This window comes from Magnolia sinica, chromosome 9 (genome assembly GCF_029962835.1).
Source record: "Magnolia sinica isolate HGM2019 chromosome 9, MsV1, whole genome shotgun sequence".
NCBI lineage: Eukaryota > Viridiplantae > Streptophyta > Magnoliopsida > Magnoliales > Magnoliaceae > Magnolia > Magnolia sinica.
This window is the reverse complement of record NC_080581.1, coordinates 7,851,699-7,868,808: the sequence shown is the minus strand read 5'-3', so window position 1 is coordinate 7,868,808 and position 17,110 is coordinate 7,851,699. Positions and strand designations below refer to the sequence as shown.

At 40.4% G+C, this 17,110-nt stretch overlaps 1 protein-coding gene and 1 pseudogene across 2 annotated transcripts in view; one reads left to right on the top strand and one right to left on the bottom strand.

Moving 5' to 3' along the window:
* LOC131256802 (glutamate receptor 2.9-like) overlaps positions 1–17,110 on the top strand; it is a 55,315-nt gene that overhangs the window by 36,018 nt on the left and 2,187 nt on the right. For both annotated transcript variants that reach the window (XM_058257842.1, XM_058257843.1), the window contains exons 2-4: positions 3,045–4,402; positions 6,834–7,149; positions 7,551–7,957. In XM_058257842.1, the coding sequence (XP_058113825.1) occupies positions 3,045–4,402; positions 6,834–7,149; positions 7,551–7,957 (2,081 nt within the window). The remainder of the gene's footprint in view (positions 1–3,044; positions 4,403–6,833; positions 7,150–7,550; positions 7,958–17,110) is intronic.
* Positions 15,655–16,705, bottom strand: LOC131256247 (small ribosomal subunit protein uS14z/uS14y/uS14x-like; annotated as a pseudogene).

The following is a 17,110-nucleotide window of genomic DNA, read 5'->3' as shown; positions in this document are numbered from 1 at the left end:
ACTGTCAGGACCAACTTCTTCAATTTTGCTGAGGTTGTCAAGTAGATTACTCCTTGCTAGAACTGGGTCAAAGTAAACATCGATGGTTCTTTTAGAATGAACCCAGGGTCGGCGGGTGGAGGAGGAGCTTTAGAGGAGACATGGGCCAATTCATTTTTTACTTTTTGCTCAGGCTATGGTATGGGATTCAACTCCTATGCTGAATTTCGGGTAGTATATGATGGATTAGACATGTGTTTATCAAGAGGTTTCAATCGGGTTATTGTAGAATCTGATTCTTGCAAATTGTTAAAGTGCTAAATGGTCAAAGCCAATCGGGCTGGAAGTCAAGTTTCTGGTTAAAGTGAATCAAGAATTTGAAGAGTAGAGGTCAAATTGAGTTTGCTCACATCTTTAGGGAGGGAAACGCACTAGCAGATGCTTTGGCCCGCCTCACTAGCAAATCTCGGTTCATGTCCTCCTTTGACTAGCTTGCCGATCTCCTAGCTCAGATCCAAGTTCTTCTTTTCCTTGATAAGTTGGGGCTGGGGGCGATCAGAGAGGTTTAGAGTAGCAATTGTTTTCGATTTGATTTGTTCGTCAATTTTCCAGTCGGGTCAGTTTTTTCCTTGTATGGTTTTTATTAGATATGATAGGCTTCCCCATGTCCTTTTTCTCCTGGGAAACCACGAAAGCAGTCTTCTGTATTTTTCATGAATTCCAATGAATCATCCTTTTGAAATATATATATATATATATATATATATAGAGAGAGAGAGAGAGAGAGAGAGAGAGAGAGAGGAAAAAAACTAAAACTCATTTTTCATGAATTCCAATGAATCATCCTTTTGAAATATATATATATATATATATATATATATATATATATGGAGAGAGAGAGAGAGAGGAAAAAAACTAAAACTCATTGCATTAAATGCATGTAAATGCTTGCAATAAATGCCAATAAGTTAATGTAGCTTGAATGATGGAGAGAGTTTCTCTCTTATGATTATGACAGGTGATATCTTCAAAACCACGTTTGAGTATGATATGATATTTCTTAATATACCAGGGCTCTATCATGTGAGAATAATTCTTTTTTTTTATTATTGATCTCATTCTAAAGCACAAAGAAACTTGTACATATTCAAAAGAGTTTTGTATAACAAAATTACTTGCAAGAGAGAGTAGAAGCTGTCTGATACAAAATTACTTACATAAGAGGAGAAGTTATGTACACCACATTTATTTACAAGGAAGAGGAAAGACTTAATCACACAAATATCATAATTTGAGAATAATCTTGAACACTCCCCCTCAATTGGGGGTCGAGATATCGACGACACCCTACTTGAGCAATGACTTCAAAACCTTAATTTTCTAACAGTTTTTATGAGGTAATCGGAAAGTTTTTGGGTATATGATATCCGGGGCCTGACCTCCATTTCTGCTCATCGTGGCCTCGTCTGAATGACTGTACAATCGCCTTCATCAATACAATACTGGTGGCAACTGTCCACCTTTCTTTATAAAATAAAATAAAATAAAATAAAATAATTAAAATCCGCAAGTTGGTCGTCAGTTTGAACAAATGGAGTAGAATTCTCCTTAGCTTAAACATTCTCCTTGACAAAAGTGATAATTTATTTCAATGTGATTTATTCTTCTATGAAATGCGAGATTAAACACAATATGAATAGTTTGATTATCACAAAACAAATCAATATAGCTTTCATCATAAAACCCCATGCCCTTGAGCAGAACTTTTATCCAAATAAGTTCACACGTAGTTGATGTCACTGCTTTATACTCTGCTTCTACGCTACATTATAAAACAATACTTTGTTTTTCACTTAACTAGGCTACTACTAACAAAAGTACAAATATTGAATGTAGACCTTCTATTAATTGAAAACATGTCCAATCAAAATCTGATTAACCCGGCCTCAATCTTTAAATTCCTATTAAGTACTGGAGTGTTCTACTCATAACTTCCATATGGATGGATGACGGCCTATACATGAACTGGCTGACCAAAAAAATGACTTGACCAATGTCTAGACGTGTAATGGTGAGATGTATGACTCCAATTAGTTGTTGATATTGCCCAATATTTTTAATAGGCTCTATCATTTAAAAGGAAAAAAAAAAAAAAGAAAAAAAGAAAAAAAGAAAAAAAAAGTGAACATTACAATCGACCAGAGTATCGACTAGCTTTTTTGTCGCCTTAAGCAGATATAAGGCATATTTCAGTTGTGAGAGAATTTCTTTCTTTCTTTCTTTTTTTTTTTTTCTTTTTTTTAAAAAAAAAAAAAAAAAATTTTTAATGAGGTTTCGAATTGTGCTTAGGATCATGCTTTAGTGGTCGAATGGCTTGATCATCATTTTTTTTTTTCCTTTTCGAAAGGACCTTTCCATTGATAAGGATGAAGGCTTTACAGATTGGAGGGGGATCTCAGGCTAACAAAAAAAAAAGCTGAGACCCTGACTGCACAACTCATTCACATTCGGGTAGGCCCAACCCAAGGCAGGCCCACCTATCGTTGCCAGTGATTAATTGATTATAATATCATTAACAGACACAAATAATCATCATTTTTCTAACTCTCTGCTTGATAATATCATATAGTCTGCTCCACTTTGTTCATTTGTAAAACCATTTATGACAAGCTTTTGGTGACTGTTTCCGTAAATTGCCCTGTTTAACAACTACTATATAACACAAATATTTGCAAGAGAGAAGTTGTATGATGCACAACTACCTACATGAGAGGGGAGAATTTGCGTATAACACTACTATTTATAAGGGAGAGAAGAGACCAAATCACACACAAACATCTTAATTCTAGAATGATATTCAACAATCTCATTTTAGCTCTTATATAATTGTTAGTAAACCCATATAACCTTATTTTTAATTTTCTACCAAATAGGGCGTAACATCACGTGGACACCCGTGATATGAACCCCAAAAATTAGATGTTGAATATGATCATTCCTCCCATCAGTCTTAGAAATATCCGCTAACCATCTCCTATTTGTACTTCATTTCTTCGGTTTTGTAGCTCTCAACCTCATAAAAAGTGTTCAAGTGAAAGCGATCATAAGCCCAGACGCATCAGAACTGGCCGACTTATTAGCCAACATGGCAAACCAAGCCCACATCCCCACCTTCTCTTTCTCTGCTGCCATCAGCTCCTCCCACACTCCCGCCAAATCTCCTTACTTCATCACCATGGCCCAAAACGACTCCACTCAGGCAAGAGCCATCGCCGCTGTTATCAAAGCTTATGCATGGAGAGCTGCCATTCTGGTACATGATGACACTCTAAGGAGGATATCGCTGGTACCCGACCTAACCGATGAACTCCAAGCCAACGGAGCCCGTCTACATCGACGGCTTGTGATTCCCTTCGCTGCCAGTGAGGTCATAATCAGGGACACCTTGCACAAATTAGCGGCAATGCGTACACGGATTATCATAGTGCATGTATCATTTCCAATTGGCAGTAGATTCTTCACGCTTGCTCATGAGATGGAGATGATGGAGGACGGGTATGTGTGGGTCATCACATCACGGCTCATGAATCTTTTCGGCTACACGAATTCTTCAGTCATCCCATTGATGCAAGGTGTTTTGGGTGTCAAAACCTACGTTCCCAATTCCTCAGCACTCGATGATTTTAGGGTCCGGTGGAAGCAACGGTTTGAGAAGGAACACCCTAAGATTGAAATATCGGAACTTGAAGTGTATGCATTGTGGGCGTACGATGCAATGCAGGCCATTGCGACGGCAGCCGAGAGGACTAGTTCTGGATTGAATGGAAGCTTCCATTTCGCTCCTTCCAATAGCAACATGGCCACGGATTCAAATCCAGTGGACTTATTTGATTTCGGTGTTTCTCCAATCGGGCCAAAGCTCTTGCAATCAATCATGGGGAACACATTCACGGGCCTAAGCGGTGTAATCCGTTTTGTTGATGGACAGTTTCAGTCTCCCGATTTCAAAATAGTCAATGTGGTGGGAAAGGGGGAGAGAGGAATCGGGTATTGGACACCTGCATCTGGCCTTTCTCGGAGCATGATCATGGATAAAAACTATTCAGCGAATGTGGAAGATCTTGCTGGTGTTATCTGGCCCGGTGGGTCAACGGCTATTCCAAATGGTCAGGTCAAGATGAGTGGATCGACTAAGAGACTGAAGATCGGGGTCCCTAAAAAGAATGGGTTTAGTGAGTTCATGAAGGTGGACTTCGACAAGAAAAATAAGCGGTGGAATCCGACCGGATTTCCTATAGATGTTTTCAATGGGGTGATGAAGACCATGCCTAATAATGTCAACTATGACTTCTTTCCATATGAAAATGGCCATGAAGATGATGCTGGATACTACGACGAAGTCATCTACCAGGTGTATTTGGAGGTGAGTAATGTAACTCAATGCTTCTTAGTTCGTGTTGACCGAGTTCCAACTCAGTCTCTCTATCATGAGTGGCCCTATAGGATCCACATGCAATACTTTTAGTTGGAAGATCCAACCGTCGATCGTCTTACCAGCGCTGAAAATATGATTAGCAGAATTAGGTCACCTTTGTGAAGTGAATTTGCATCGTTGAAAGTTGATATTAATGGGTCACATTCATCTGTACATTTCAATGGTGAGGATGATCACTCAGAGCGAGTTACGGGTTGTTGCCTGTCAACACTAGCAGCGCCCGGAAGATGTTTGGACGGTCATCCGTCCACCACTGCTGTGAATCCCATGGGGCACGGTTTGCTGAGGAAACGGATTGGCTACTCCCCCTGCCACCAGCCAATGGCTGATGGTGTCCGCGGGCCCCACATGATGTATGTGTTTCATCCATTCCGTGCATATATTTTTCCATATCATTTTATGGTATGAGACCAAAGGTATATCCAAATCTCAAGTGGACCACATTACATGAAACAGTGTTGGATGACCATCGACCATTAGAAACCTTTTGGGGGCTATAAAAGTTTTGGATCTGTATGACCTAATAAACAGATTAGATGTTAAATAAACAGTACAGTGGGCCTTAGGAGAATTTTAATTGTGGATATCCAATCAATATTGTTTTCCTGTGGTGTGGTCCACCTGAGATTTTTATCCCTCTAATTTTTCGTTAAAAGCCCTAAAATGATCTATAAAAATGGATGAAACACATACATCATGGTGGGGCCCACGGAGCACCGACCACCAGCCACGGGGCTGCTGGCAGGGGGAGTAGCCAATCCGTTTCCGTTTGCTGATGCCCACGTAGGCAAAAGAAACTCCCTTTTCTATATTATCTTCTGGTTTACGAAGCGGATTGCCTGTCACCCCAGACGCAGAGATATACCTGTACCCGGGGCTGTGTGGGGTCCACAGAGATGTCGGTGACAAATACACTCTGCCCATCTGTTATGAAAGACCTCAATAGGGCAGGATTCTAAAAATCAGGTAGATCAAAAACACAGGTGAGCCATACAAATGAAACAGTGGGAACATACACGTACACCCATTATAACCTTCCTGGAGCTGACCACGATGTTTATATGCCATCCAAACCCTTCCTAGTGTTATTACCACTCAGATAAACTGTAGGCACAAATATCATTCTGATACAAAACTTTTATCACCCATAGGCATTCAATCCCCATTGGTTGGTGTGGTATGGCCTATATGAGTTTTGGATCTACCTGATTTTTGGAATCCTGTCTATCGTGGTCTTGTAAAATAGATGGATGGAGTGGATTTCTTAGAGACATCTTTTTGGACCCCACATGTACGCAGCCCCGGGTCACAGGCAATTGGCTTCCACAATTGATCATCGCAGTTAGAGCTGGGCACGGAACGACTCTGACTCGGCAAACTCAACTCAATCCGAACCAAGTCGGTGAGTCAATTTGAATTGAGTTAACTTCGTATAATCTGAATTCAAACCGAGTTAGACTTCAAGTCACCCAGTAACTTGACCCGAAATCTTACTTGGTACTGACTCGACTCGATCCAAAACTCAACTCTCACACACACACAAATATATATATATATATATATATATATATATATATATATATATATATATAAACTCAAATCTAATGTATCATATATGAGATGCCGTGCGGCTGATGGAGAGGTTGCAATTCTAGCAAGTGAATCTAGGTTTTGAGTTGTGATTTCAGCTCATAGATACGCGCTGCACCCAACTTGACTCGGTACCAACTTGACCAGACTTGCTACCTCTAATCAGGTCGGACTCAGTCCAGATTAGCCTATGCCAGACCCAAACTCTGATCGGGTTAGGCATGCTGGACTCGGTGCTGAGTCGGATCGAATTTGGGTCAGGCCTATTTCACAACTAGATCGAGTCAGGTCAGCCCTAACTCGGTCCGACCCAACTCAATGCCCAGCTCTAATCACAGTAAGTGTTTTGAGTGCACGTGAGAACACAAGATGCTTGCACTTGCATAACAAATTCCAAATTTACCACCTAATACCATCAATGTTCAAACACTCTACATGTTACAGATGCATATGTAACCTACCATCTTAAACTCCCCTAATGTGCCACATATGTTACAGTTCAATATCATTGCTCTCTTTCAAGGTGTTTGGCAAACGGGGAACAAATAAGCTAATGCAAAGAGAAAATGACCTTGATAGGCTATTTAAGACCTGTCATAACCTAAAAGGAAAGCTTACTTGTTATGGCATTACTGCTACTAGATGTCTGGAACACAAAATTGCTTACACCCAAACAGTCAATAGATGTTGTTAAATTACTTTTTCTCAGTCTTTTTTAGATTAGCCATTATTCACATTCTTTTTTCCCTTTTTCTTTTGAGTGGAGCAGAAGTTTGATGCAGTTGTGGGAGATACAACCATCATTGCAAACAGATCAAACTACGTAGAGTTTACCCAACCCTATGTTGAGAGTGATATCGCTATGATTGTGCCTGTAAAACATGAAGATGGGACCAATTGCCCTTGGTGGTTCTTGAAGCCTCTAACAAAGGAAATGTGGTTGACTACAATCGGTCTCTTCTTGTTCAAAGGGATTTTGGTTTGGATTTTCGAACATGATAAAAATCCAGAATTTCAAGGATCATTTCCACAACAAGCTGGGAAGATTATCTCCTTCTGTTTCTCAACGCTGGTTTTCGCAAACCGTAAGTAGCTAAAAGTCAATTACAAGAATTAAAAAAAAAAAAAAAAAAAAACCTGGTTATCTCCTTCTTATAATAAATCAACAAAAAAAGTATGTCTGGATAAATGAAGAGGCTTTCCACGTGCAAGGTGTACACACGTGCCAACATGTCAGTCGTGTACACCTATGCATGCAAAAGGTACCCCCACCGTCAAAATCACATGGGGATGGCTTTTGAATTGTTTGGGCATCATATTTCGTTGAATACCCCTGATTTCTCATCCCCTCTTCTTTCTTTTTCTTTTTGGGCTGATTTTCTATCGATTCAGATGACCCAAATCTTCATTAAGATGTCCCACAGTACATGCCAGCAATCTACATGTTTTCCATTGTCCTAATAAGATTTTCTTTTAATGGTGGCAGGAGAGAAGCTACTAAGCAACTACTCTAGAATTGTTGTAAACCTATGGACATTCGTTGTACTTATATTGGTGACTAGTTTCACAGCAAATTTGACGTCTATTTTAACAGTCCAGAAGCTACAACCATCCATAACAGATATAGAATCCTTGATTAAGAACGGTGAGTGTGTGGGATATCAAAATGGATCTTTTGTTTTAGAGTTCTTAAAAGAACAAGGATTTCAGGACTCAAAGCTCAAGGCATATGCAACCAAAGAGGATTATGCAGACGCTTTGTCCAAAGGAGGTTGCAAGGATGGAGTATCCGCTATAGTAGATGAGATTCTTTATTTGAAAGTGGCACTCAAGAACTATTGTGGTAAGTACACAGTGGCTGGACGGACCTATCCGACAGGTGGCTTCGGTTTCGTGAGTCTCTCTCTCTCTCTCTCAAAGTGTGTAAGAGTTAGATCCAACCTGACCCAATTTACACCAACCTTTGACCAATGACCCATTGACCCAACCTGACCCACTTAAAATTAATCAAGCCCAAGCCCCACCCAGCCTTACCTATCTAATTACATAACGTGGCAGGTAGGGTAAAAGATTAAGGGAGAAGATCACTATCTTCTGCCTAAAAACCGTCCTTGAATCCAGAAGGAATAATAAGATCTTTCGAATTTTGAAGAAACTTCAATTCAGCACCGAAACGGTCACTTTAATTGTAAAATGATCCCTTTTATTACTCTTTAAATTGCGAAATGGTCCCTTTTATCACTTCGAGAATTTCTCGGCGGACTATCCTACGTCACTCCCCTCTTCCTAGAAAGAGGTCCTGATGTGGCTCAGGAGATCGGCTCCAACAGTCACCTTGGACCCTTTTCCATTTAATGCTCGTCTCTCTTCCACCTACTCCCATGTACTCTCTCAAGTGAAGAAGAATCATTAGTGTATTTTTCTACTTTTTATCAAATCTTTTGATCATCTTTAAGAGTGAGTGAGTTGTCTTGTATTTAGTTGAGTGAATTCTAAACCTTAAATAATAATAATAATAATAATAATAAATAAAATAAAATAAAATAAAACAATCACTGCATTGAAAGGCAAAATATACAATTAGCCTATTCGGGTGGGGAACACAGGCCCTAGCCCAGCCCGCCTATCATATCCTATACAGGGGAAGATCTGGAATGCTCTCTAAAGTAGGCTAAACCTGTTTTATCCAGGAGAACACGACCCTTAACAATCCGGGAAAGGGAGGAAATATCTTGAAAGAACCTGTTGGCTTGCGATTTGCTCTCTACTTTATCCAAACCATCAGCCGGGCCGTTGGCTTCTCTCATGACATAGGCAATCCGAAATGTACCCCGAGCGTTGAGCATTTTGATCCTCGTCATCCAATAGGACTACTTCCAAGAGATAGTAGAATTCTTCTTCTAACAATCCACCACCCAACTGGAATCAGACTCAAGGAGCACTCTCAAAAGACCTTGGGACAAACAAATTTCATACTGTCGTGAATAGCCCGTAACTCAGCCGTATTATTATCACCATTTTCAATTGCAACAATCTTATTATAGTGACTTCCTAACCTTAGGTGAGTATATCTCCAAGCCATCTACCATATATATTATCACCATTTTCAATTGCGACAATCTTTCTCTCTCTCTTTTTTTCTACTTTTTTATAGTGCCCTTTTTACCTTTCTTGTGTATTGGACTCTCATCAACTCGTGCTTGAGTTGACTTCTTGAGAAATTGGCTCCTGATCAAGTGTATATTACTTATATAAGTAAGTGACATTGAAGGTTTAACATATCACCATGTCTTCAGGAAGATCAATTACATCGGTGTTGTCATCAGCCTCCCTAATTTATGGTACGACCCATATTTCTTTTGCCTCAGCTTGTCACGAGAAAGCATTCTTTTCTGTAGTAGACCATCACCATGTTTCCCTCACAGAACGTTTTCAGTCTCCTATGCTTGTCGTAGAACTTCTTCAGTCTCCTATGCTTGTCAACATCTGTTTTGTACTTAGCATTCATCTCCTCCAACTATTTCTTCAAATTAGCATGCAATGTGTACGTGAAACCTTCTTCTTTTTCTTTTTTTTTCTTTTTTTTCTTTTTTTTTTTTTTTTTAAACACAAAATATGTCTTCATTGATAGAAAATTCTGTAGTTACATAGACTGATTTGGGAGATCACGGGAGAAAAAGAACCCGAGGACTCCTATCATATCAAAACCGACAAAAAGACACAAAAATCATCTACAAAGTCTATCTACAGGCCGCGGCTCTCTCTAACCGCTTCTAGACCCGTCTTGTCAAGGAAAATCATCCCTCGAATCTTAGAGGGAATGTCCGGCAAATGCTCAAAAACCAAGGATGACTGAGAGTCACTCCCTTGCCTGGCCAACGCGTCTGCAGGGGCGTTGCCTTCTCTGAAAATATGCGCAAACTCAACCCTTCCTCTATTCTTTAACCTGTTTATGCGGTTTATCCAGTAGCTTCATTTCCAATTTGCTTGAGACATCCCATTAAGAGTTTTCACTACGTGAAGTGAGTCAGATTCAATGATGATCTGGTTGAAGCCTTTTTCTATGCCCAACTTTAGTCCCTCATAAACCACTCGCCATTTAGAGTAAGAATTCGTGCCGGCACCAAAACCAAAAGAGAAGGCAAAAAGAAATTGTCCCCTATCTCCTCTACAAATTCCCCCGCCTCCGGCTGCCCCCAAATTATGCCTAGCAAAACCATCCACATTTATCTTTACCCATCTAAAACAAGGTTTGATCCACCTCACTATTTCAACCCTGGAAGGAGGAGAACGGCTACAAGAGAATAACTGTAATGGCTGAACTGTTGGACGTTGATTGCCTTCCAAGCTAATGAGGGGCAGCAACCTCTGTCATCTGATAGGGGACCGAGCCAGTCTTCTCGGCAATGCATTGGATCCGCCAATGGATGCACAGAAGAATTCAATCGGAGCTGACGTTTTTGCCTTCAAAACAAGCCGCATTTCGCGACTTCCAAGTCTCCCACAGCAGAAATCCCGAGGCAAGGTTGCTTAAGAGATTTGAATTCCGGCTCCCATGCAGAGCACCCCACCATTACATCAGCCTGGCTTCCACCGAGACCACCGAGCAGACCCTAATATTGAATTTCTCTCCTAGGCGGCCCCAAGTCCGGCTGGCCACCTCGCTGTCCAAAAACAGGTGCTTGATGTATTCCACAGCAGGGCCAGCTGTCCCATTGTTGCTGCAACAGATACATTTGGACGCAAGCTCATTCTCACAACGTTGGACAACTTTATCAATAGGGAGAGCTTTGTTCAGCAGTTTCTAGAGGAATACAGAAATTCTGGGCGGCATGAGCTTGTGCCACACCCAGCGAACCCATTCTTTATGGGCTCTGATAGGCCTGCTAGCGGCCCACACAGACTGAACAGAGAAGGCACCCGATGCAGATAATAACCAGACCGGCACGTCTGGACCATCAGCTACATAGATTCCATGCTGAAAAACATGATCGATAACCTGTTGTGGCAGAAATTGAAACACAACTGAGGGGGGAAGAGGCCCAGTTTTATCGAGAAAGTTACGCACTTGCAGCGAGGAAATAACATCAGGAATCGATGCAGGGATCAGGTTTTTGAAAGTGCCGAGTCCCGTCCAGTTAACATTCCACAAGCTGCAATAACTCTAGCCAAGGATCCACTGAGTATTGGCATCCATAAACGGCAACTTAGAATGAATATTCTTCCAAAATGGGGAAGCAGCATGCACAGTTCTATGGGTGGGGTTCTCCTCCAGATCACCGGCATATTTGCCACCATAAACAGGCCCCAAAGGCTAAAACTCCCCCTAAACCGAGCTGTCCAAGCCATCTTGCTGCGGAACGCACTCACCGATTCCGAAAGACTGCGGATGCCCAAGCCTCCCTCTAGCTTGGTTTGAGTCACCATCTTCCAATTTCTCCAATGCAATTTCTTTTTGCCTTCTGACCAGCTCCAAAAGAAGTTCGCAAACCTTTTTTCTAGCTAGTAAAGGACCTGCAACGGAATATGAGATGTAGCAAGAGTATGAATTGGGATGCTCCCCAACACGTGCTTCAACAACACCACTCTTCCAGCTTGAGAAAGGCATTTAGCTTGCCACCCACCGATACGCCCTTCAATTTTGTCCAAGAGATGTTGAAAGGAAGAGGATTTAATTCTACCCACTGTCATTGGAACTCCATGGACATTAAGAGGCTTGACGATTTAGAGATTCCTAGCAGCCCTTCAATCATTCTGACTCTGGCAATGGACAGCTTAGAGGAGGCATATAACGAACTTTTGTTGAGATTAATGACCTGGCCCAAGTCCGCTTGGAATCTATCAAGAAACTCCTTCACCCTACCGAGAGAGGCTTTGCCTCCATTAAGAAACAGTAATGTATCGTTTGCATAAAGGAGGTGAGAAACCTGGGGGCACCCTCTAGGGATCTTGTATGGGTGGCAAAGACCATGATCCACCAAGTTCGAGAGTCCCCTGCTGAGGACCTCAGCCGCAATGATGAAAAGACTAGGAGAAAGAGGGTCACCCTGCCTTATACCCCTAGAAGACTTGAAGAAACCAACCGTTTCTCCGTTCACAAGCATCGAAAACATGTGTACGTGAAACATGTTTGCCATGTTCTCAACTGCAAAATTCATGTCTGGAAGTTTGGGAAGGCTCACCAAGTCCAATGTCTGCTTCAAGGCTCGACCATTGACAACCTCCAAAGGAGATTTCCTAGACCTATTCATCTTATTATTAAAGGTGAACTTTTCCTAAGCTAGAAAGAGTTCCACTGCTTAAGCCAATCCCCGACAAGGCAATTTTTATTTTTTATTTTTTAAAGGAGCACTTGTTTCATTATTCTAAAATGTCACTTTACAGATGACATATAATTTCAAGTTGGACCTCCAATACAAAAGTTTGAGAAGGCAGCCTATCATATCCTAAACTGAATCTGAACAGATCCTCATTTCGATTCACTGACTATACTTAGGCCCGCTCAGTCGAAAAGGAGTTCTCCTTTAATCATAAGCAGGAGGCCCTCAAGCTGCTCGAAGTCCCTATCCAATTGGCTTTCACTACCCATATGAGCCAGCCCATCAGCCACTTTATTTTGCTTCCCTCATGATGTGCTGAATTGAGATGGTGGCCTTCCCATGTATAGTTTCTAACTTCTTCTTCTAGTAGAAGATACTCCATGGGTTAGGACTAGTATTTGAAGAAATGCTCACAGTTGCTTCTGAGTCGCTTTCTACTTCAATTAAATTAAGTCCTTTCTCCAAGCAACGATTCATCCGATCCAGCAATGCTTTTACTTCAGCCTGGAAGTTTGTTCTGATGCCATAACCTCTTAAGAAACAAAATATCAAATTATCTTTATCATTTTGGCACACTAGCTCCCCCAGTTGCCTGAGGGGCACGGGTTTCCCCTGGAGGACCCGTCTACATCCAATTTCACCCATCCCACCGCCGGCCTTTTCCATTTGATAATGCAAAGGGGTTTGATTCTACCTTGATTTGATTGGATGCCCAAGTCTTGAAGAGCCCTGATGTTTCTGACACTTTTGCTTGGTGGGAACGAGAACGAGGAGATTATGACAGAGAACCATCTCTAAATTTTGGCTATATATTGGTTTGCATTCAGCTAGTATTCGTCGAACCGCTTCCTGTTTCTAGCATTCCAGATCTCCCAGAAAATTAGCTGAGAAGCTATCCCATGGAGGATACCGAGGCTGGAGTTGCCATTAGCCAAGCTCCACCACGGAGAGGCTCGACCTGCTGCCAATTGGCTTTCAAGGAAGGAAACTAAGAGGACGGTGGAGAACTCTCACCAAATACACATTACGAAAACTCCTTTCACAAATAGGTGATCTAGAGACTCCTCTTAGCAGCTATTTGCACCTTCACAGCATGTACAGCATGAAGCGAGAATTGCTCCCTTTCTTTTTACACTGATGTCTACCAAGACTGCTTCATTTAGAATTTTCCAGACGAAGACGAAGATCTTCGGTGGCAATTTGTTATGCCAAACCCACTTAGCCCATTACCTTCTTTCTCCTACCGATTGTACCATCTTCCATAATGATTTAACCGTGAATTTTCCTAACAGTTCCCTGTCCAGATGACGCAGTCCTCACCTCCTAATGGTTCCTCAACAAGGCATCTAATCATGTTCCGAGCATTCGGTTTACCACCTCTATTTGGCCAATTTTCTATGGATGGTAAGCACTACTATATCATAGGGACCTGTCAAATCTCCTCCACAATGTTCTCCAGAAATAGATAAGGAACTTGGTATCATGATGGGATGTGATAGTCTTTAGTACACCATGCAATCTGACTAAATCCTTGAATATTAAATTAGTTATAGGGTGGCATCCATCATCTTCTTGCAAGGAATGAAAATGAGTCATCTTAGAGAATTAGTCAACCACCACAGACATAGAATCCATGCCTTGTTGAGTCCACAGAAGATCTAGTGCAAAGTTCATATATAGGTCCTCTTAAGTATCTTCTAGCACAAGCAATGAAGTGTAGAGACCTATATTTTATACCTGACCCTCTCTAACGTGACAGACAAGGCATCTCTACAAAAACTTCCCCACATCTTTCTCCAACTAAAGCTAATAATATTGTCGTGCCCTAAGTGTCCTTTTAAGCAACTTTCATGCAATTTTTTGATGACACGTTCCCTAAGTGAACACCTTGGAATGCACAGCCGATTTCCATGAAAGAGAAATTCATTTTGTACATGTAAGACTATTGTTCCCCATCTGGCATTTAACCTGATTTTCCTTGAAATCCTCTTCCTCAACTTCCTTCAGGTAGTCAAAACTTGCAACTTCATTAGTCATTGTGACTGACAAAGATGCTCTTTTTCTTAACACATATGCTACTTTATTCTGCTAACCCAACTTTTTTTCTTTTCTTTTTTTTTTTTTAAATTCCAAAAATCAAGGATTTAAAGCAAAAAGACTCCCCGGGACAAAAAATAGCGAGGAGAGCCTGGGAAAACCCTGTACAACTATGCTGCTAAACCAACTTGTGCTTCACTACAAAAAGTGAAATTCCTATAAACAAAATCCACCTAGCATGCATCCGATTGACATTAATTTGGCTATTAATGAATTTTAAAGCTTGATAATCTATATAAAAAAATAAAAATTTAAAAAACAGCTCCATCTATATATTTAAAAAAATAAAATAAAATTGCTTCTAGTGTTACAAGGCCTGAACCATTGCATACAACTCAATCTCATATGTTGACTACTTCTTACAAGTATTGCTCAATTTCTTATTGTAGAAGCCATTTCTCTCCTACGAGAGTATGGCTTTGATCCTAACATATAAAGCATCTATCTCCCCCTCAAATAACTTCTTAAAGCTTGGTAGGGCTGAGAAAGGAGCGGTAAATAAATTTTCTTTTATTATAAGCAAAGCTTTTCTCAGCCTCTTGAACTTCTCCTTCTTCAGGCACTCTATAATCAAATGCTACAATGGTGTTGTTCCTGATGAATCTTTTGTAGAAAGTTACCGGTCCATGAAAATTCCTCACTTCACTAGCCATCTTCGGTAACAACCATTCCCAAATAACCCTCATCACCTTCACCTCACCTACTTTAATGCTTAAAGCACTCACAATATAGCTTAGGAACACGAGGCTATCAGGGCATGAAGCTACATTTCTTCAAGTTTAGATATAATTTGTTCTTTTTTTTTTTTTTCTAAATCAGTAGAGGCATCGTTAAATATTTAGAGAAAGCAATCTATAAGATCTCGTTTTCGGCCTCACGATAGGCTCGGGATAGGCTGTGTGCCTATCCAGCCCGAATGTAAAGCAACTGTACATTCTGATTATTATTTTTTTAATGTTTTTTTTTTTTTTTTTTTTTGGGAAAACTGAGATTCCATTGATATCAACAACAAAGATACAAAGGAACAGGATTTGGGTGCACACGGGCTGACAAAAGGATGCCCGGACCGACTGTACATTCTGATTTTGATCAATGAAATTCCTTTTGTTAAATTTTTTTTTTTTTTAAAAAAAAAAAACTATAAGATCCTCGAATAAGTATTCAAGTGCAAACAACCCCACCCACAGTTTTTAAACATGTTGTAGAAAACAAGTCTCAACTAAACAGATACTAAAAAAAATATTTGGCTTTCTGCCTCCATTGGATGCCATCTACCAAAATCCACTTGTCTACCTCCATCGGATGCTTGACTACCTAGTACTTGTCTTCTCAGCGGTACTTAATGAAGCCAATCTCCTTGGTGTTGCTGCGGAAACACCGCCTACAAAACATAAGCCCATACTTCTTGATCAACCCATGTGGGTTTCCACAAATTCAGCAGGTGCATAATCCAGGGCCTTAGTTCTTCGAATGAGAATTCATGATGTTGGTGTGGCCTATCTTCGTCTCTTCAAAACCCTAATTTGTTCTTTTGCAACATAGTAAGCACCTTTCTTAGATGATGACGCAGGGATGAATGTGAAGAGGTCGAACACTGTCTTCCTTAAGGATAACTACTCTGAATCCATGGAGCTTCTCTGGACTCCTCATAGAGACTTCTCGAATCCACGAGGAAAAATCAAGGAAAGTAGAAAATAAATTCTAAAAAATTCATAATTTGATTGATTGATGAATAAACGAGTTTACACCCCTTTAAATAGGGATACTAAGCCATGGAAGAAGTTTCGAAATTAAACTACAACTAAAACTCCTAGAATTCACAACTTACTATAAATAGTAAACTTACTATTTATAGACGGTCGTGATTCCTACTAGTGCGCATGGTTTTTGGCCAAAAATAGTAAGTGTCCTATTTGGCCGAACCATAATGTTCTCTTAATTATTCTAAGCACTTTTCATGTTGGGTGCAACTCCTAAAGCCCAGCAGAAGAAGAGTTATACTCAAACTAAAAGTTACTATAAATAGTAAAAAATGAAATTAAAACAAGATTTTGACCATCAATCTGATGGTATTTCACAAATTTAGCGTAGGTGGCTAAAGTAGCTCATCCTACCCCAAAATCATATATGGTATGTCCAATATAGCTCATTCTTGTTTGTGAGATATATCCATTTTCAGTCTTACGATCTGGATATCGAGCATTTTCCGATCTATCTTGACCATGAAACTGTCCACGACCCGCTCTATATCAAATAACCAACATGGTGTTGGAATATTTGGTTGAATTAAATAGACTATAGAAAATTGAGAACCAAAAAAAGAAAATAAAATTTTGAGAAAGAGGACTTATTGAATTGAATTGAGGGATGACTGAGTCACTCGACTTGAAATCGAATTTGCTCCCCTTGGACAGCGTCACAAGTGCAACAGGTTTCCAGAGCAATTGACCTCCAGGATACAATGACTATGACTCAGTTCTAACGGTGCACTCACTCTACGCGGGCTCGAACCACAGAGATAATTTTTCATATGTTTGAAACTGGAATTTGAAATCTTTATATAGACTCCGAAATGGTGCATAAGCACCCTTTACAAAGGCTTAGATCAGTTGGGTTTAAACCTAATAGG